The sequence below is a fragment of the Dendrobates tinctorius genome, unplaced genomic scaffold, assembly GCF_039654945.1.
Source record: "Dendrobates tinctorius isolate UK_male_01 unplaced genomic scaffold, ASM3965494v1 ptg000007l, whole genome shotgun sequence".
In the NCBI taxonomy this organism is placed as follows: domain Eukaryota; kingdom Metazoa; phylum Chordata; class Amphibia; order Anura; family Dendrobatidae; genus Dendrobates; species Dendrobates tinctorius.
Genome location: NW_027361675.1, coordinates 404,796 through 423,338, shown reverse-complemented (window position 1 = coordinate 423,338; position 18,543 = coordinate 404,796). Strand labels below are relative to the sequence as shown.

General features: G+C 41.7%; 1 protein-coding gene across 1 annotated transcript in view; it reads right to left on the bottom strand.

Moving 5' to 3' along the window:
• The window catches only part of COL16A1 (collagen type XVI alpha 1 chain), a 375,234-nt gene that overhangs the window by 171,585 nt on the left and 185,106 nt on the right, over positions 1–18,543 (bottom strand). Inside the window, exons 9-10 of the mRNA XM_073571772.1 lie at positions 6,914–6,958; positions 2,513–2,548 (exon numbers count right to left, since the gene is read on the bottom strand). Coding sequence (XP_073427873.1) covers positions 2,513–2,548; positions 6,914–6,958 — 81 coding nt within the window. The remainder of the gene's footprint in view (positions 1–2,512; positions 2,549–6,913; positions 6,959–18,543) is intronic.

The window sequence follows — 18,543 nt, the reverse complement described above, 5'->3', positions numbered from 1 at the left end:
ATGTCTGGATGATTTAAGGCGCACCCTAGCCTACAGGCGGAATAACCCGGAGATGACCCTAATCCTCATAAAGCATTCAGAGGGATCCTCTCTATAGTATAGGTATATACAGTATAACGTTTAGGCATATACAGTAGACTCTCCCAGAGGTGATTTACACCTGGAAATGAAATGCACAGCAGCTTTTGTTCTAACAATTTTTCCATCTTAACTCAGCCGTCTAAAAACTCATGTAATGAATCCATTCATATGATGTTGGGCCATCATTACAAAAAACAACCACAGCTGCAGAACTTTTAAGCCCAGAGCACAATGGAAGGCAGTATGTTTTTCTTCACATTAGAGCAATGATGTTCAGACCACCATAGTATTATTTGGCCCAGCTTCCAATGTTAATATATCCTTGTACTATCTCAGCTATACGTATCTAGCTCTTTGCATAAAAGAACATGGAAGCATCTTAAAAGGTCAGATGCCTTAGACAACATTGATTTAATAAAGAGGTGTTCCCTTTTCTAATATCCTATTCCAATATATAGTAGGTGTAATAATAATAATAATAATAATAATAATAATAATAGCAAATAGCTACAATTAGATATGCATAATAGTTCTTCTGATTTGCTTTGTCTCTTTCCACATGTTCAGGGCATTGCAGGACCTTAAGTATCCATGGTTACAACCACTGATATAGTGACAGTTAGTTATCTAGTTGCTATTGGTCATAACCATGGATTCCTAAGGTCCTGAAAGGCCTGTACATGAGGAAAGAGACAGAAAAGCTATACTACATTTCTAATTGGAGGTATTTATTATTATTATTATTATTATTATTATTATTATTATTATTATTATTCCTACTACATATTGGGATAGGATCTTGGAGATGGGAGTACCCCTTTAACTAAACGGTTATATAAAGTTTGCATTGACCAGTTATTGTTACAATTTGCTCATTTCTGCTAGAAATGTCAATAATAAGGCCACTTTGCACAGCTCATGCAAGAGTCATCGATACACAATGGATTTTCTTTCTGCTGATTGCAAGGATCAGATGACCTGTTACGAGGTTTTATTCCACTATAACTCTAAAGGTATGTGCACATGCTGCAGATTCTGCTGCGGATCCGCTGCGGATTTGGCCCTGCAGATCCGCAGCAGTTCTGCAGACAGTGCACAGTACAATGTAAGTCTATGGGATTTACAATCTGCTGTGCACATGCTGCAATTTTTTTCACTGTGGAAAAGCTGCGGTTTTGAATCCGCAGAAAGAACTGACATGTCAATTCTTTCTGCAGATTCCGCTGCGGTTTGCCACCTATTCCATTGTCCAGGTGTCAAACCGCTGGGGAAAACCGCTGGCCAATCCGCACGTAAAACCGCAGGTCAATTTACCTGTGGATCCGCACGGAAAAATCCGCTGGTGAAGCTGCAGCGTGTGCACATAGCCTAAGTATTCTTTTGTTTTTATTTTAAAGTCTGCCACATGGTTCCAGAGATATGGGCCTTGTTATTTAGTGCTAATTTGTGTGGTCTTTACTAAAGGGGTGTTGCTCACAGAATTCTTTGGGGGCTTGTCTGTAGTCTGAACTGCATTATTACCCTGTGAGTCACTCCCCATTGGTAAAGACCATACAAATAGCCCTAAGGGAAAAGATTCATGTCTCTAGAATCAAATGGCAAATAAAAAAAAAGCCCACAGAATAGAGCAGCGAGAACAAAATAAAAGCAAAAATGGTCCACTTTTGAGCCAATGACAGTTTCTGTTTAAACTCCAACGGGATTAATTCATCAAGACTGGCATGGCGCACTCCACTTATTAAATTTGGTGCCTTTTTTGAGTACTGTGAGCTTCTGTGTGCAGCAGCAGAAATGATACTCTTGTCAGTGACTGTAGTATCATTTTTGGCTTGCAAAACACCATCATATTTAATTAATTTGAAGGGTGGACATAGCCGCACCCCACCCAAGCTCCATCCCAGCTTTGCCCATATTGGTGGTGCTGATTCCAACTGGTGCAAAAATGCCATAAGACACTACATTTTTGCGCAACTTCCCGTTGTGCAAAAAATGTCAACTTTTCATAGCTTTTACAACAGTTTTCTGGTGTGAAAGTTTTTAATGAATCGTCCCCTAATGGTTAGATTTGTCTTTGGTTAAGTGATAGGTTGAAATGATTCTTGTAAACAGACAAATGCATGAGAATGATCACCAGCATGGCCATATGTGCTCTAACACACACAGACCATACCACAAACATCGCCAGAACATATGCCGTAAGCTTTAGGCAGTATACCTTACTACTTTAGACTTGTGTGCACAGATTTATCAGTTGTCCAATCCATTATGTGTAGAAAAGCATGTTCCAACTTTTAAAAAACACTTTTAGTCTAAAATTGGCCTGAAGTATTAAAAGTTAAAGTCCGTTAGGGACTAGAAGGAAGTCCTATTGAATCCTATTCAATTCACTCACATGCAGTCAGCGTCGGGCGAGTGTTAGCTAGAAACTTACATTAGGTTCTGGAAGCCGGAATGCACATGTTGCACACTGTATTAATAGAAGAACAATCGTCAAAAATAATCACAGAAATTTATTCTACAGTAAGTCTTGGCTCACGTTCTACATTTACCAGTTGGCTTACAATTTGAACATACAGTACCTCTATATAGCTGCAAATAGAAAAGATTCAACAAAGCTATTCTCCTGATCCTGACTGCAAGAAATGCCTTGAATTAACATTAGATCACTGAGACTAAAAATAATCGAAATAAATAGTAGGTTCAAAAAAATAATCAAGAGTATATAAAGTTTATTGAGACTATTCATTAGGCAAATTCAAGAAGTAATGATGTTATTCTGTTTATTTGAGCCAGTGTTTGCTTTGGAATAAAACACCTACTGTATCCTCACCCATCCCTTGTAGATTGTGAGCCCTCGTGGACAGGGTCCTCTCTCCTCCTGTACTAGTCGATTTCTTTTTGTACTCTACAAATTGTCTTTTCATGCTACTTTTGGTAAAATTATTTTCATGTCACGTGGTATATGCTGCAATTTTCTCCTGTGTGCAAACGGTTAAGGTCTACCATCCGTATTGTACTATACACTCATAGTAGATGTAGAGCACACTATGGAAAAACTAAACACTGCACTGTGTGTATAATTACTACGCAAGTGAATATTTTGACCCTATCATTTTTATGCAGATTTTCAAACTCTGTGATGTGCGAATTTAGGCTAGGTTCACATTAGCGTTTGAGTCCACAGAGTATCATCCGCATCTGCAAACCCATGTTTACGCAGTGTTTTCTATGCGCATCATCTTACGCATGACGGGGAAAAAATGCATGTGCATGCGTTTGTATGCGTTTTGTATGTGTTTGTATGCGTTTTTGCATGCATTTGCGTTGTTTGTGCGCATGCGTTTGATATTACATCAGAAAAAATGGGCATTTCTCATGGGATTTCTATATGTATTTTGAAGAACGTATGCGTATCGAACGCATGCGTACGCATGTCCTTGTGTACGCATTCGTTCCCATAGACAGTAATGTGTTTTTTTGACGCACTCATCCGCATGCGCATGCCTGCGCATATTTGACAGATTGACAACATGTTGCATTTGCCGGACACCACCGTAGACCACGAAACGACGTATGCGTACACATCCACAAGAGAACGCATGTATGTACCTGCGTACACCATGTTAAATATATGTACGCATGACACATGTGGATCTATGCGGAACAAATGCTGCACACACAGACGCAAATGTGAAACCAGCCTTACATGTTTATTGGATGAAGCAGATCTCGTGATGTGTATTTATGGAATGAGGAAGGGTGAGGCCTAAGGATATTGATGACCTTTATCAAGGTGTGCAGAATTATTAGGCAGCTTATTTTTCTCAGGTAAAATGGGCTAAAAAATATTTAACTGACTCTGAAAAGTCAAAAATTGTAATAAGTCTTACAGAGGATGTAGCACTTTTGAAATTGCTCAGATAAGGGGGCATGAAGACAGATCACAGAACCATCAAAAGTTTTGTTGCAAATAGTCAACAGGGTCGCAAAAAAACATGTTTAGAAAAAAGACGCAGCTAACTCCCAAAGATCTGAGAAGTATCAAATGTGAAGCGACCAGGAACCCATTATCCTCCAGTGATGTCACATTTCAGAACTGCAGCCTTCCTGGACTGCCCAGAAGTACAAGGTGTACAGTGTTCAGAGACATGGTCACCGTGAGGCAGGCTGAAACTCTACCTCCACCACTAAGCAAGACACAAAAGTTAAGAAATATCTGTAGGCAGAGTTTTCAAAGGTTTTAGGGATTAATAAGAAACTGACAGACTCCACGGACAGAAGGCTTAAGGCTGTTATTGAATAGAAGGGGAGCTATATTGGTCACTGATATTTTGTTACATTTCAAAAATGTATTTTTGTACATTTTCAGTTGTTTTCTTATTATTCTCACTTAACATTAAAATAAACAACTGATATGAGAAAATTTACACTTTCCATTTAGTTGTATAATTCTGCACACTAACAGTTGCCCAATAATTCTGCACACACAGATGTTCTCCTAAGAAAGACAAAATCTCACTTTCACTTTTTAAATATTCAGGTTTAGCCACTTTTTGGATTGGCTGACGTTACTGCAGTTTTATTTTTGATGATTAATTTTATTATTAAACAAATTGCCTAATAATTGTGCACACAGTGTAGTAACGGCTCTATCAGTACAATTGGATCATCTATATTAAAAACGAGCAACATTAAATGACCAGCAATGGTCAGTGTCCCAGCTTTGTGTTGTGCCTTCTTTTATGTATACTTTAATTTGCAGAGATGCACTATTTGTGGCATTGCAGTGCAGATCTCAGCTCAAGAAGACCAGAAGCACCACATATAGATGTATTGTAATCTCAGCACAGACAATTTGTTTTTACCCTCTTCCTGACAGGACAATTTGATATTTTTGCTCTTTTGTTTTTTTTCCATCCCTTTTTCTAGAGCCATAATTTGTTGATTTTTTCACCAGCATAGCTGCATGAGGACCTGATTTTTTTTGCAGGACAAGTTAGTAGTTTTGAACTATATCACTCATTTTACCATTCAATCTACCGGAAAATTCCAAGTGCTGTGAAATTGCAGAAATGAAAACAAAATTGTTTTGTGAGTTTTGTTATTGTGGCATTCATTGTGCCTGTAAAAACTACCTAACATCATGATTCTCCAGGTCATGATGGTGAGATGGCCGGTGGACACCGCATCTTGAGGCACGCTTGCCCCTCTCCTATATACTGACAAGCTCATTACGTTAGAGAGATCATTCTCCTCAATGCCTAAAGCACCATCGTCCTTTCTGATAGATGCCTATAAGCTCTACACAATCTATATACCACAAGTAACTGAAGAAGGTCACATTGACCGAAACATCTTTTTTCGTGTACTACAATAAACCGCCTTACAAATACCTTTAAGTTGAGTGCTAGGTTCATATTTGTTGCTTTAATGGTTTGGGAACCTAACCTTAGCACCATCTTGAGTTGTGCTCACGGTGATCTTTCTATATGATGGTGATACTAAACTTTATTTTTTTCTTTATCTTTTTATTTAAATGGTTTAAAAAATAGAAAATATAAAAAAAATTGTTTGTGTCGCCATTTTCTGAAACCTGAAACTTTGTTTTTTTTTGGAGAACTGATGTTTTTATCTATATCATTATATCTATATCATTTTTTAGTAGATACTATGTTTTGCTTGCCTCTTATTACATTTTTGTCAACACTTTATTGTAAATAACTAAATTCAATGGCGTATCAAATTTGGTATCTCTTTACAGCGCTTACCAATTGGGCTATTTAATAATAGATAATTTGCTGATAGATTGCACATTTATGGATGCAGAGATACCACAAATGTTTATTTTGACTTTTTTTTACTTTAATGGGGGTTATAAGGGTGTGATTAAATATTTCATTTTTGCCTTACTTTTTTAGTCTCTTTAGTGAACTTGAACCTGGGATATGGGTTGACCTCAATGGACTTATGTCTACTTTTGACCTTAAAAACTTTTAAAAACTATGATCGTCTGCAGTGGCGTAACTTGAAACTCATGGGCCCCGATGCGAAAGCTCCAATGGGGTGCCCAAATATTTTAAATCTTTATTAGCAATCGTCTTTTTCTGTATGCCAAAGGGACTTTTAGGGCCCCCCTAGGCTCCAGGGCCCGGGTGCGATTGCAACCCCTGTACCTGTTGTAGTTACACCCCTGATCGTCTGATCACTTGTACTATATATTGTGATACTGATGTATTTCAGTATTTAGTAAAAATCAAGGTTTTCTAAAAAGCCCTGCCACAGATTGGTCTTCAATGGAGCACTGTCTTAGCAGGCATGGGGGCTCTCAGTAGGCCGTGTCAACCCATCATTCTGTACTATTTAAATTCTGCTATCAAAGATTGACAGCGCCATTTAAGGGATTAACAGCAGCACACAGAGTTCAGCTCTGCTTGCTGCTATTAGAGGCAGATACTGACTGTGTAATCCAGCCAGCGTCTGCTGAGTATGATGCTTGCTCAGCTCCTGAGCTGGCATAATACATGGAGACCCGACATCGGATGTACCAGTATGCCCAATATCGGTAACTGAATTTGTGGCCTCTGTCCTGGAGGAGAGCCAACTCTACTTTCAACTGTCTTTATGTCTTCAGGAGGTTGATACAGTGAATCCTAAGGAAAGCAGAGAGCAATGGTCTGGAATTCTGTTATAGACCACATTAGGATTATGGCCTACAAGATGCTTGGACACAAGCTGAACAATGTTCTTGGTGTTATATAAAAAACTGTTACACTGTAACAGAATTCCCTGAATTCTGCACGTTGAGGATATGGATGCAACTAAAAGTACTCACCTCTGGAGGAAGATCTACGTGCATTCCTGAAGAAATCTTCTCTCCCTGCAGATAAAATAGAAGATAAAAATGAGTCCAAAGGACCAAGCAAACATGGTTGAATGTATAGTACTTGAACATTCTAAGGAAGGAGTGGTAGTCGGCATGGGAATATAGCATTTTGGACCTGATGTGTCTATCTGTATTTTTTGTGTGAGCTCACAAATACAAATATTTTTCATTCTTTTCTTATGCTTCATTTCTGTTTTGGAATGATTTGTGCCCACACACAGGGAACAAAATGTCCATTCTTCTCAATTCTTGGATGCTGGCTATTTTCTAAGAAGCATTAGTTTTTCCTTCATTTTCTCTGCTTTCCCAAAACTCTCCCTCCTTGTTTCAATTCCTATCTCTTCAGCCATATTTTTGGCAGAGACTGATAATGGAAAATATGATCTGTTGACATAAGGAACATGAATGGGGTTCTTCTACACTATTAGACACAGGTTTCCTGCTCTCAGATTATCACAAAGATTTGTAGGGTTTTGTCATGACACAGCTGTTGGGTGACCCGGGACCAGGGGCTCCTTCCCTGTCCCTAACACTAGGGGGTGCTCTAGGTCGCCCTACTCCCCAGGATACTTCTGAAGGTGAAGATTCCAGTGCCTCCACCCTTGTCTTATCTCCTGAGTTAGCCCTCCATGTGTTCCCCCACCCAGGGAAGAGGGGCGCTATTGTGCACCATAGTACACCAACCCAACAAACAAGGCAACACAAACAAGGGTTAAAAGAAAACTCCAGGCATACAAAATATTCACTCACATATAACAGAGGAATGCACCGGGGTGTGAAGGTAGGGGAATAAACCAAAGAAAAGGATAAGGAATTACCACGTGTACAAACCAAGCAACAGTCACTAATAATTCCTTCAACTCTCTCCTCAAACCAACTTCTCTCCCTCCATTAGCCATGCAGCAAATGCTTGCTCTGACAAGGATTAGAAACAGAGCCAAGATTATAAAGGAAAAAGGAGGGGCTAACCGAGCACAGATGTGAGCACAGTGATTTCCAACATGGCCGAATAACCCCTGTTCTGCCAGAAGAAATTAACATACCGTATTTTTCGGATTATAAGACGCACTTTTGGTCTCCCAAATTTTGGGGGAAAGTGGGAGGTGCGTCTTATAATGCGAATCTGTGTGCTGCTGTGCTATAGAGTGGGGGGGGTGGCTCTGGCATGGTGTCAGGGGGCTGGGGTGTTCTGGCTGCCGGCTGCAGAGACAGTGGGAGGTCCTGTGCTCCCGCTCATTAGGCTCATGTAATATTCACTGCACCCGCTGTCCATCACCTCGGTGCTGAAGCAGCTCCATGTTGGTAGACAGGGGACCGGCGCATATTACATGAGCTTGCACTCCCCCCCTCCGAGTCACTATAGTCACCTACCGATGATCACTCCTGCTCCCAACTCCCCCCGTGGCTTTCCTGTATCTGCTGAGATCTTCCTCCTGCAGGTCGCGTGGCAGCAGCTGCTCATTCAGGCAGTTCATCGCTTCAGGACCTTCCATGATGTGACCAATAGGACCTGTGGTCACGTGACTCCCAGTGTGCACTGCGAGTCACGTGACCGCAGGTCCTATTGGTCACATCATGGAAGGTCCTGTAGCTACAATGAGTTGCCTGAATAAGCAGCAGCTGTGCGCGCCCTCGCAGGAGGAGGATCTCAGCAGACACAGGAAAGCCACGGGGGGAGCTGGGAGCAGGAGCCATCATCAGAAGGTTAGTTAACTGTTCATTATTTTATCATGTGTTTGCCAGCAGGGGGGAAATATAGGGACGGGGCCATGTGTGACAGAAGGGGGCTATAGGGACGGGGGGGACAGTGTGTGCCAGGAGGGGGGAATATATGAACGAGGGGCCATGTGTGCCAGCAGGGGGGAATATAGGGACGAGGGGACAATGTGTGCCAGCAGGGGGGAATATAGGGACGTGGGGACAATGTGTGCCAGCAGGGGGAATATAGGGACGGGGGGACAGTGTGTGCCAGCAGGGGGGAATATAGGGACGGGGGGACAGTTTGTGCCAGCAGGGGGAAATATATGAACGAGGGGCCATGTGTGCCAGCAGGGGGGAATATAGGGACGGGGGGCAATGTTTGCCAGCAGGGGGAATATAGGGATGTGGGGGCCATGTGCGTACCAGCAGGGAGGCATACAGAGAGGGGGCCATGTGTGTGCAAGCAGGGGGGCATATAGAGAGGGGGGGCCATGTGAGTGCCAGCAGGGGGGCATATAGTGACCGGAGGGGCCATATCCAGGATGGGATGGGGGGCTATGTGCCAGCACAAGGGGGCAATGTGCCAGGATGGGGGTTATATAGATACCAGGATGAGGGACATATACATTATATGATTTGAAAGACGGACACTGGCATTATAAGACACACCTTCATTTATCATAAAAACATTTTTCTCTTTTTCTTCACCAAATTTGGGGGTGCGTCTTATAACCAGGTGCATCTTATAAAGCGAAAAATACGGTATTTAAAATTAAGGAGAAGTGCTTTTTCTCAGTGCCGGAGTAGGAGCAATCAGATGCTTTCGGTCTTCTGGCTCCACACTGTCGTGGTAACCCCGTGATGGTTTTTTTTTCTATTGAATATAAAATTCTGCAGTCTAAGTAAGCGCAGATTTCTGAATCTTGACAGTGTGCAATATGCCAACTGTCAGGGTTCCCCTATTTTGCCAGCTCAAGCATTTGCCATGTGACTGCTGGAAATAGAGTGGAGTCATGATCGTGTGGAAATTGTACACTGTCAGGATCCAGTAATCTGCAGTCACATAGAGTCTGCAGAAATTTATGTTTAGCCCTGAAAACTCCTTTAAAATTTTTTGTTGGTTTGCGCCCCTTGAATCATTTATGGTTGAAACTTGCTATTAATCATTTTAAATATATGGGGATTATAATTTACATATAGAGATATACATCTCATTTAACACTTTAACCCCTGGAGCTTTTATCGATTTTGCGTTTTCATTTTTTGCTTCCCTTCTTTCCAGAGCGATATCTTTTTTTTATTTTTCCATCAATATGGCCATGTGAGGGTTCTTTTTTTTTGCGGGATGAGGTGTACTTTTGAACTTCACCATTGGTTTCAACATGTTGTGTACTAGAAAATGGGAAAAAAAATTCCAAGGACGATGAAATTGCAAAAAAGTGCAATCCCACACTGGCTTTTTGTTTGGCTTTTTTGCTAAATTCACTAAATGCAAAAACTGACCTGCCATTATGATTTTCCTGGTCATTATAAGTTCATAGACACCAAACATGTCTAGGTTCTTTTTTATCTAGGTGGTGAAAAAAATTGTAAACTTTGTTAAAAAAAAAATTGCGCCATTTTCTGATACCAGCAGCGTCTCCATTTTTTATGATCTTGGGTTGGGTGAGGGCTTATTTTTTTGCGTGCCGAGCTTATGTTTTTAATGATACCATTTTGGTGCAGATACAATCTTTTGATCACCCGTTATTGCATTTTAATGCAATGTCGCGGCGACCAAAAAAATGTAACTCTGGCGTTTTGATGTTTTCTCGCTACACCATTTAGCGATCAGGTTAATTTTTTTTATTGATAGAGCGGGCAATTCTGAGCGCGGTGATACTGAACATTTGTATGTTTGATTTTATTTTAATTTTGAATGGGGCTGATTTGAACTTTTATACTGTATAGTATATTTTTTTTTCATATTTTTAAAAACTTTTTTTTAACTTTTGGCATGCTTCAATAGTCTCCATGGGAGACTAGAAGCTGCCATAGCCAGATCGGTACTGCTACATAGAGCAGCAAGCTGGCACTGACAACCATAGAAGTCTCCTGACCACCGGTTGTCATGTTGACACACCGGTGACCCGCGATCACATGATGGGGGTCACGGGTGTGCGTATTTCCATTTGACAGCGGCATTTAAGTAGTTAATAGCTGTGGGTGGATCGCAATTTCACCCGCAGCTATTGCGGGCACATGTCAGGTGTTGAGAACAGCTGACATGTCCCGAGAAAGATATGGGCTTACCGCCGGAGCCCACATCAAAAGGAGGGACTTCGACATCGGCTTAAATGAACGCCCAATTTTGGAAAGGGGTTAAAGGGAGCCTGTCCTGGCAGCATGAATCGTGATTGACAAGTCTCTCTCTGTATACACACGAACATGAGACCTCTCAGTCTTTTGCAGTGGCAGTGGCAAAAGCCAGCCTGGGGCTCAGCTGGCTAGTCTAGATATTCAAAGTATGTTTCTCGAAAACAAAAGCGCATTACTGAGAATAATACACCTGGCTGCAACTATGCAGTGAGGCTACAATTCATAATGCCTGTGTTTTGGGAAGCATAAATCACCTAGCAAGCTGCCATTCAAGAGGATCAGTAACCACTCCTGACATTTGTTTTAGCAAATACTTATATTTCTTAATAAATATCAATTTTGCTGTATTCTTTCTTAGAACTTGTATTTCTCTGGTTTTCCTCCAAGAATGGTATGAATAAATTAACAACTTTGTGTTACCATTCTTGTCAATGGATGTGCTCTGTAAAATCAGTACTAATAGGGTCACTCCCAAACCTATTTGTTCATACATACTATGCAATAATTACAAATCAGTGGAACAACTTAATACAATTATTCCAAAAATACAGAAATACAATTACTGTATATAGAAAAATAATTCCGGACAGAAAAGAGATGGGCCACCTGATCCGTGAGTTTCGTTTTCATGATATATGGTGATATGCTCATGCGGGAGAGAGATACTACTCTTTTCACTCCCTAAGGTTTAATACCTACTCTAGCATAGATTATATCTTAGTAGATGATTCGTTACTGTTGGGTTGTGACCAGATTAACATTGGCCCCATTACGTGGTCGGACCACGCGCCTGTTATGTTAACAATTTCAGACGGGGGTCCTACCCGGTCTCCTTCCAAATGGAAACTGATTGATTGTATCCTCACTAACCAAGATACCAGCGATGAAATCGCTCGGCAATTAAAAGAATTTTTTGCCATTAATGATAATCAAATGGTCTCGGATGAAACTCTTTGGACGGCCCATAAGGCCTTTGCTAGAGGTGTCCTAATCAAAATTGAAGCAATGGAGAAAAGGAAAAGGTTAAAAACATTTAATGATATTTTGTCTAAACTCCAGCTCCTGGAAAGGGCAAACAAGGCCCACCCTTCTGACATTTTCCTTGACTCTATTAGAGGTCTGAGAGATCAGCTGATATCAATTATGCTGTATTCCTATGAAAAAAATCTAAAAAAGCTTAAATCCAATTTCTATAGCTTGGGTGATAGAGCGGGTAGGGTCCTAGCAAGTCGAGTGAAGAAAAGGGAGGCTCAGATGGCCATTCCCTTTTTGATTAAGCACGACGGGCCCAAAGTTTTAAACCCTACTCATATAGCTAGTGAGTTTAAAGAATACTATTCCCAACTATATAATCTCAAGTCAGATCCTAAAACACACCAGCCCACGAAGGGTGAAATTTCTTCTTTCCTTGCTAAACTAAATTTGCCCAAACTTTCCCCCATGGCTCTGGCTGCTCTTAATGCCCCCCTTACTGAGGAGGAAGTAGTTCGGGTTATTAATTCCTCTAAGAGACTTTCTGCCCCCGGGCAAGATGGCTTTTCTAATTCTTACTACCGCCAGTTTGCGCACATCTTGGCTCCATTTTTTGTTAGAATGTTCTCACTATGGAGGGACTCATTTGATATCCAATCTGAAAGCTTGGCTGCGACAATCACTACTATTCCTAAACCGGGGAAGCCTCCAACCTCTCCTGGTAACTTCAGACCTATCTCTCTTTTGAATTGTGATGTGAAGTTATATGCAAAAGTCTGGGCTAATAGACTCCTCTCAGTTTTGCCGGCCCTGGTCTCCCCTGACCAAGTGGGATTTGTCCCAGGGAGGCAGGCTAGAGATGGCACTAGAAGAGTGATTGATTTGATGGATTTTCTTGAGTCCAGTGGTACCCCCGGTGTATTCCTGTCTCTAGATGTGGAAAAAGCGTTTGACAGGGTACACTGGGGCTATGTGGATGCCGTTTTGGACACATTTGGTTTCTATGGTAATATAAAGGGTGCTATTATGGCCTTATACAAAAAGCCAAATGCTTTGGTCTGTGCGGCTGGCTTCTATTCTGATAGATTTGACCTGACTAATGGGACCCGCCAGGCTTGCCCCCTTTCCCCTATAATTTTTGTTTTAGTCATGGAGCCCCTGGCGGAGTCCTTCAGGCTCAACCCGGAAATCTCTGGAGTTAAAATAGGCCCTGTAGAGCATAAGATCGGTCTATATGCAGACGATGTAATTCTCTCTTGCACTGATAGTGAAAGATCATTGATAGGGATCAAAAACGCTCTCCTTGAATTTTCTAAGATTTCATATTACAAGCTAAACGAAGGAAAATCGGTTATCTTCTCGGTAAATGTTCCACCATCTGTTAGAAATAGAATCTCCTCACTTGTCCCATATACTTGGGCCCGAGACGGCTTCTCGTACCTAGGGCTAAGGATTTGTAAACTTTCCAATATTGTCAAACAGAATTTTAATACTCTGCTTGATTCCATTCGAAAGGACATGGACAATCAAATACATTTACCCCTTTTCTGAATGGCGCGCATTCAGATATTTAAGATGAAGTTTCCTACCAAAAATTATTTATTTATTCCGTTGTCTTCCCTTGAAGTTCCCCAAGAGGTTTCTCTCTTCTGCAGGCAGTTGTGAGCAGATTTATTTGGGCAGGAAAGAAACCTAGGGTTGGTATGTCTACCTTATTTTATAGTTATTTACATGGTGGTCTGGGGGTCCCGAATTTTTATTTGTACCATAAAGCAGCAGTTCTAGAGGCGTTAAGGGAGTGGTATGATGATTCTAGTACTCACAAATGGGTGCTTGAGGAGAAATACTTGGCCCCGCGTGGGACTTTGAGATTTCTACTGGAGGCCCGAGTGCTTGGTTCCTTTGCCCCCTCTCTTCCCTTGCAGACAATGAAAGTGGCATTTTCTTACTGGTCTGATCTGGTCTCTTCTCGTCAGGTGATTAAATTTGAGTCTATCTCTATTAGAGCCTTGGAGCCTCATGTGGATGGCCTCACGTTAGGCAATTGGGTGAGGAATGGTATTGTGGTCATGAAAGATATCCTCTTAACTCAGGAGTTTAAACCTTTCTCTGTCCTAATGGATGAATTTGGCCTTCACAGAAATAACTTCTACCAGTACCTGCAAATTCGGCATTTTTTAAATTCATGTGTATTTCCCTTATCCTGCCATAATGCTGTTTGCTCGCCAATACAGCGGTTTTTTAGTTCTTCCTCCTCTCAAAAACATGGCCTCTCGTGTTATGATGAGTCACCGAAGGAGGAAAAAACAAAATACTAGCTAAGTCCAGAAAAACCAGAGAGGTTGGCAGCTATCGGATTGCAGACCCCTGAACCTATCCACAACAACTAGCAGTAGCCGTGGGGGGTTCCTACGGTGCCCTAGACCCCTTGATCACAGCCGGAGAACTACATAGCCTAAAGACAGAAAGAGGAAAAACTAAACTGCCCCAGAGCAGACCCCAAAGCAATGGGCAGCCCCCAACATATAATGACGGTGAAGCAAGATGAAAACACTAACACAGATAGAAAGATAGGTTGAGCACATGATGGGGCCCAAGCTAACTAAACAGGACAGGATAGGAAAGCCGCAGTCTGCCATCCGCAAAAACCCTATCCAAAATGTGCCAACCGACTGATAGGAAAAACAGGCCCTGAAGTCGCTAGGCTTCAAAAGACTATATCAGCACTCAGGTATATTCTGAAGACAGATCAAAAGATCAACAGATCAAAGACAAAAATGGAATTCAGCTCACCCCCCGGCCGGGGATGGCAGAACACCCAAAAAACAAGGCAAAACAAAAACAAAACTGAAGTGTACAAAGCAGAGCAGAAAAACTTAGCTTTGAGACGCAGGAATCAGACTGGTCTCCAAGAATCCAGCAGGATCACCAGCAAGGCAGAAGGGCGTCGGCTGCCTTATATCCAGTCCTCAATTCCAGCCACCCAGTCATCATCTAGCTGCCCAGGTGTTTGGTAATCAGCCTCACTACCTTCCTTCACCAGAGGAGGGAGTTCATCAGACCTCAACGGTGAAGGGAAAAATGAACTCACAACATTCTCGGTAGTATATAAAGTGTTTAATTCCCCCGGTAATGGTCCTAAACAAGCGTATATGAGGCGCTGAGAAGGGGCTCTTGCTTTCTCCTCAACCCCGGACCAATGGTGGTCCGCTTCTGGCGACTTGCAGAAATATTCCTCCTGTATTAATCATCTTGAGCAGTTTAAGAGAGTTCACTTTGACTGGTATTACACCCCGCTGAAGATTTCCAAATTCCGTGGTTCCTATCCCTGATCCTGCAGGAGGGGCTGCTCGGGTGTTGGTTCCCTAGGGCACGTGTGGTGGGATTGCCCGCTCATCCTGCCTTTTTGGGAAGAAGTGTCTAACATTATTACCTCAGTTACAGGCCTAGCTGGAAGTTTGAGCGGTCCGCTAGCGGTTTTGGGGATCGGTTTACATATATTCCCTGGCGATTTGAGACCAATTGTATCACACATTCTAATAGCAGCACGTATGTGTCTGGCAGACCACTGGAGAGAAATAACTATCCCCTCTAAATTGGAAATTATCCAAAAAATCAATAAACATTACCAATACGAGCTCCTTCTGACCTCAGATATGTTTACCAAAAATAAAATAAGGAATCGCTGGTTCCCCTGGGTGGTGTCCAAATTCTCATCCTTACAGTCCTGATTGGTGGACCTGGGATCTTATTACCTATCATCCCTACCCTTGCTTCCTATGTTGCAAATTGTATCCCCTAACCCTACTATGCAGAATTTTCAACTGTTATCTGTTTTTACTTTGAATTTTATTGTCCTGCTGTTATAGGACAAATTTTTCAACTGTCCGCATGTTTGTTGCGGTGTATAATCTGTTTTATATAAAATCTTAATAAAAATTATTGATATAAAAAAAAAAAAGAAAAATAATTATGTCAGAGAGCCCTAAACTATGATGGATGTCACACTATGTAATTACAGCATGGTGTCTATACTTGAAATCTTTCCTACAATTGTTCTAAAAAATGTTTTGTTAATTTAAAAAAATAAATACATCAATGGATCTTAAAAATAAATAGAACTATTAATAAATGTACTTGATATAAGCTTATTTTCTCTGAAATTATGTCAAGCAGTGAAACTGCTCTACAATAGAGTACACTGATGTCTGAACAAAGTTGTCCTGCACTCTCTTTATTAACATCTGAAATATCATGGTCTCGCCAAGGATTTCTGCTTCATAAACAAGCAAGATCACTTACAGAAATACACTTTAAACAAATCTGTCCAAAACAAGCAAGAAACCACAAAAATCTAGAAAAATCCACATGTACTAATGACCCTTTCTTGCAAAACTTATTTATTCTCTACATTTTTCTTGTAATAATAATTTATTTTCTAAATAAAATACTTAAGTAAAAAAAAATCTAATGTAAAGCAGTGGAAACCACGTTTAAAGGGGAGGTAATGGAATCTGAAATAGGGGCACATATAATTATAGTAGCATTTAATGGTAGATTGCCTAAATCAAGTTCCACAGAAAGTAGATAGACCTCATGCTAAAAAAGTTCTGTCATTCCCTTTCTTCAGCAACCCAAATAACTGTTTCTAATTTAATAGCTTTGCAAATTGCAATGAATGTAGGTACATTTACTGTTCAATCTTCAAAGTATATATAGTGGCATGTAAAAGTTTTGGCACCTCTTGTCAAAATTAATGTTACTGTACAATCTTTAATCTCTCCCTCTCCTCTGGCATCTTCCCCTCCTCCTTCAAACACTCTATCATTACTCCATTACTAAAGAAACCCACCCTCGACCCATCCTGCACAAACAACTACAGACCAGTCTCCAATCTCCCCTTCATCTCTAAACTCTTGGAGCGCCTGATATACTCCCGCCTTACCCGTTACCTCTCCACTCACTCCCTCCTAGACCCTTCACAGTCCGGTTTCCGCCCCCTACATTCGACAGAAACTGCACTCATCAAAGTGACCAATGACCTTCTGACAGAAAAAAACGTAATGGTGACCACTCTCTGCTCATTCTTCTCGACCTTTCTGCAGCTTTCGACACTGTTGACCATCCTCTCCTACTCTCTAGGCTCCAGTCACTAGGCATTAAGGACACTGCTCTTTCCTGGTTCTCCTCCTATCTTTCCGACCGCTCCTTCAGTGTTCTGTTTTCTGGCTCCACTTCATCTCCTCTTCCTCTCGCTGTTGGGGTACCTCAGGGCTCAGTCCTTGGCCCCCTTCTCTTCTCTCTCTACACGGCCCCAATTGGACAGACCATCAGCAGATTTGGCTTTCAGTACCATCTTTATGCTGATGACACACAACTGTACACATCATCCCCTGACCTTACCTCCGCTGTACTACAGAACGCCACTGACTATCTGCAGTCTCCAACATCATGTCTGCGCTCTATCTGAAACTCAACCTCTCCAAAACTGAACTTCTTCTGCTCCCACCATCTACCAACCTCCCTAAATCTGAAATTCCCCTCTCTGTGGGTGGCACCATAATAACACCCCGACAGCAGGCGCGCTGTCTGGGTGTTATGTTTGACTCCGATCTCTCCTTCACCTCCCATATACAATCTCTTGCCCGCTCGTGCCGCTTACACCTAAAGAACATCTCTAGAATCCGCCCTTTTCTCACCATGGAAACAACAAAAACTCTCACTGTCGCCCTGATCCACTCCCGCCTGGACTACTGTAATGCTCTATTAATTGGCCTCCCTCTCACTCGACTCTCCCCTCTCCAGTCTATCCTTAATGCAGCAGCCAGGGTTGTCCATCTGGCTAATCGTTACTCAGACGCGTCCGCTCTTCGCCAGTCGTTACACTGGCTGCCAATTCATTACAGGGTACAAGTCAAAGTACTTGTTCTCACCCACAAAGCTCTCCACAGTGCGGCACCCCCTTACATCTCCTCCCTCATTTCTGTCTATTGGCCTAACCGACCGCTGCGCTCTGCAAATGACTTTTGACTAACCTCTGCCCTAATCCGTACCTCCCACTCCCGACTCCAAGACTTCTCCCGTGCTGCGCCAATTCTCTGGAATGCTCTACCCCAAGATATTAGGACCATCCACAATTTGCATAGTTTTAGGCGCTCGCTCAAAACACATTTGTTCAGAGCGGCCTATCACATTCAGTAATCAAAGTCATGTTATGTTTGTGTGTGTGTGTGTAGCCCATTCACTATCTCCATCTAACCCCCACCCCCTGAAGATGGCTGGACCATCATTGTAAATACATCATTGTAAATACAAACCTGTGCTTTGTATCTCCCCCACCTCATTGTAGATTGTAAGCTCCCACGAGCAGGGGCGTCTTATTTTGCTTTAATTATTGTATTGTTAACGTTGTTACTTATGACTGTTGTGTTTGAAACTGTTCAACTGTAAAGCGCTGCGGAATATGTTGGCGCTATATAAATAAAGATTATTATTATTATTACTGTGAATAGCTAAGCAAGTTGATAAAATGATCTCTAAAAGGCCTT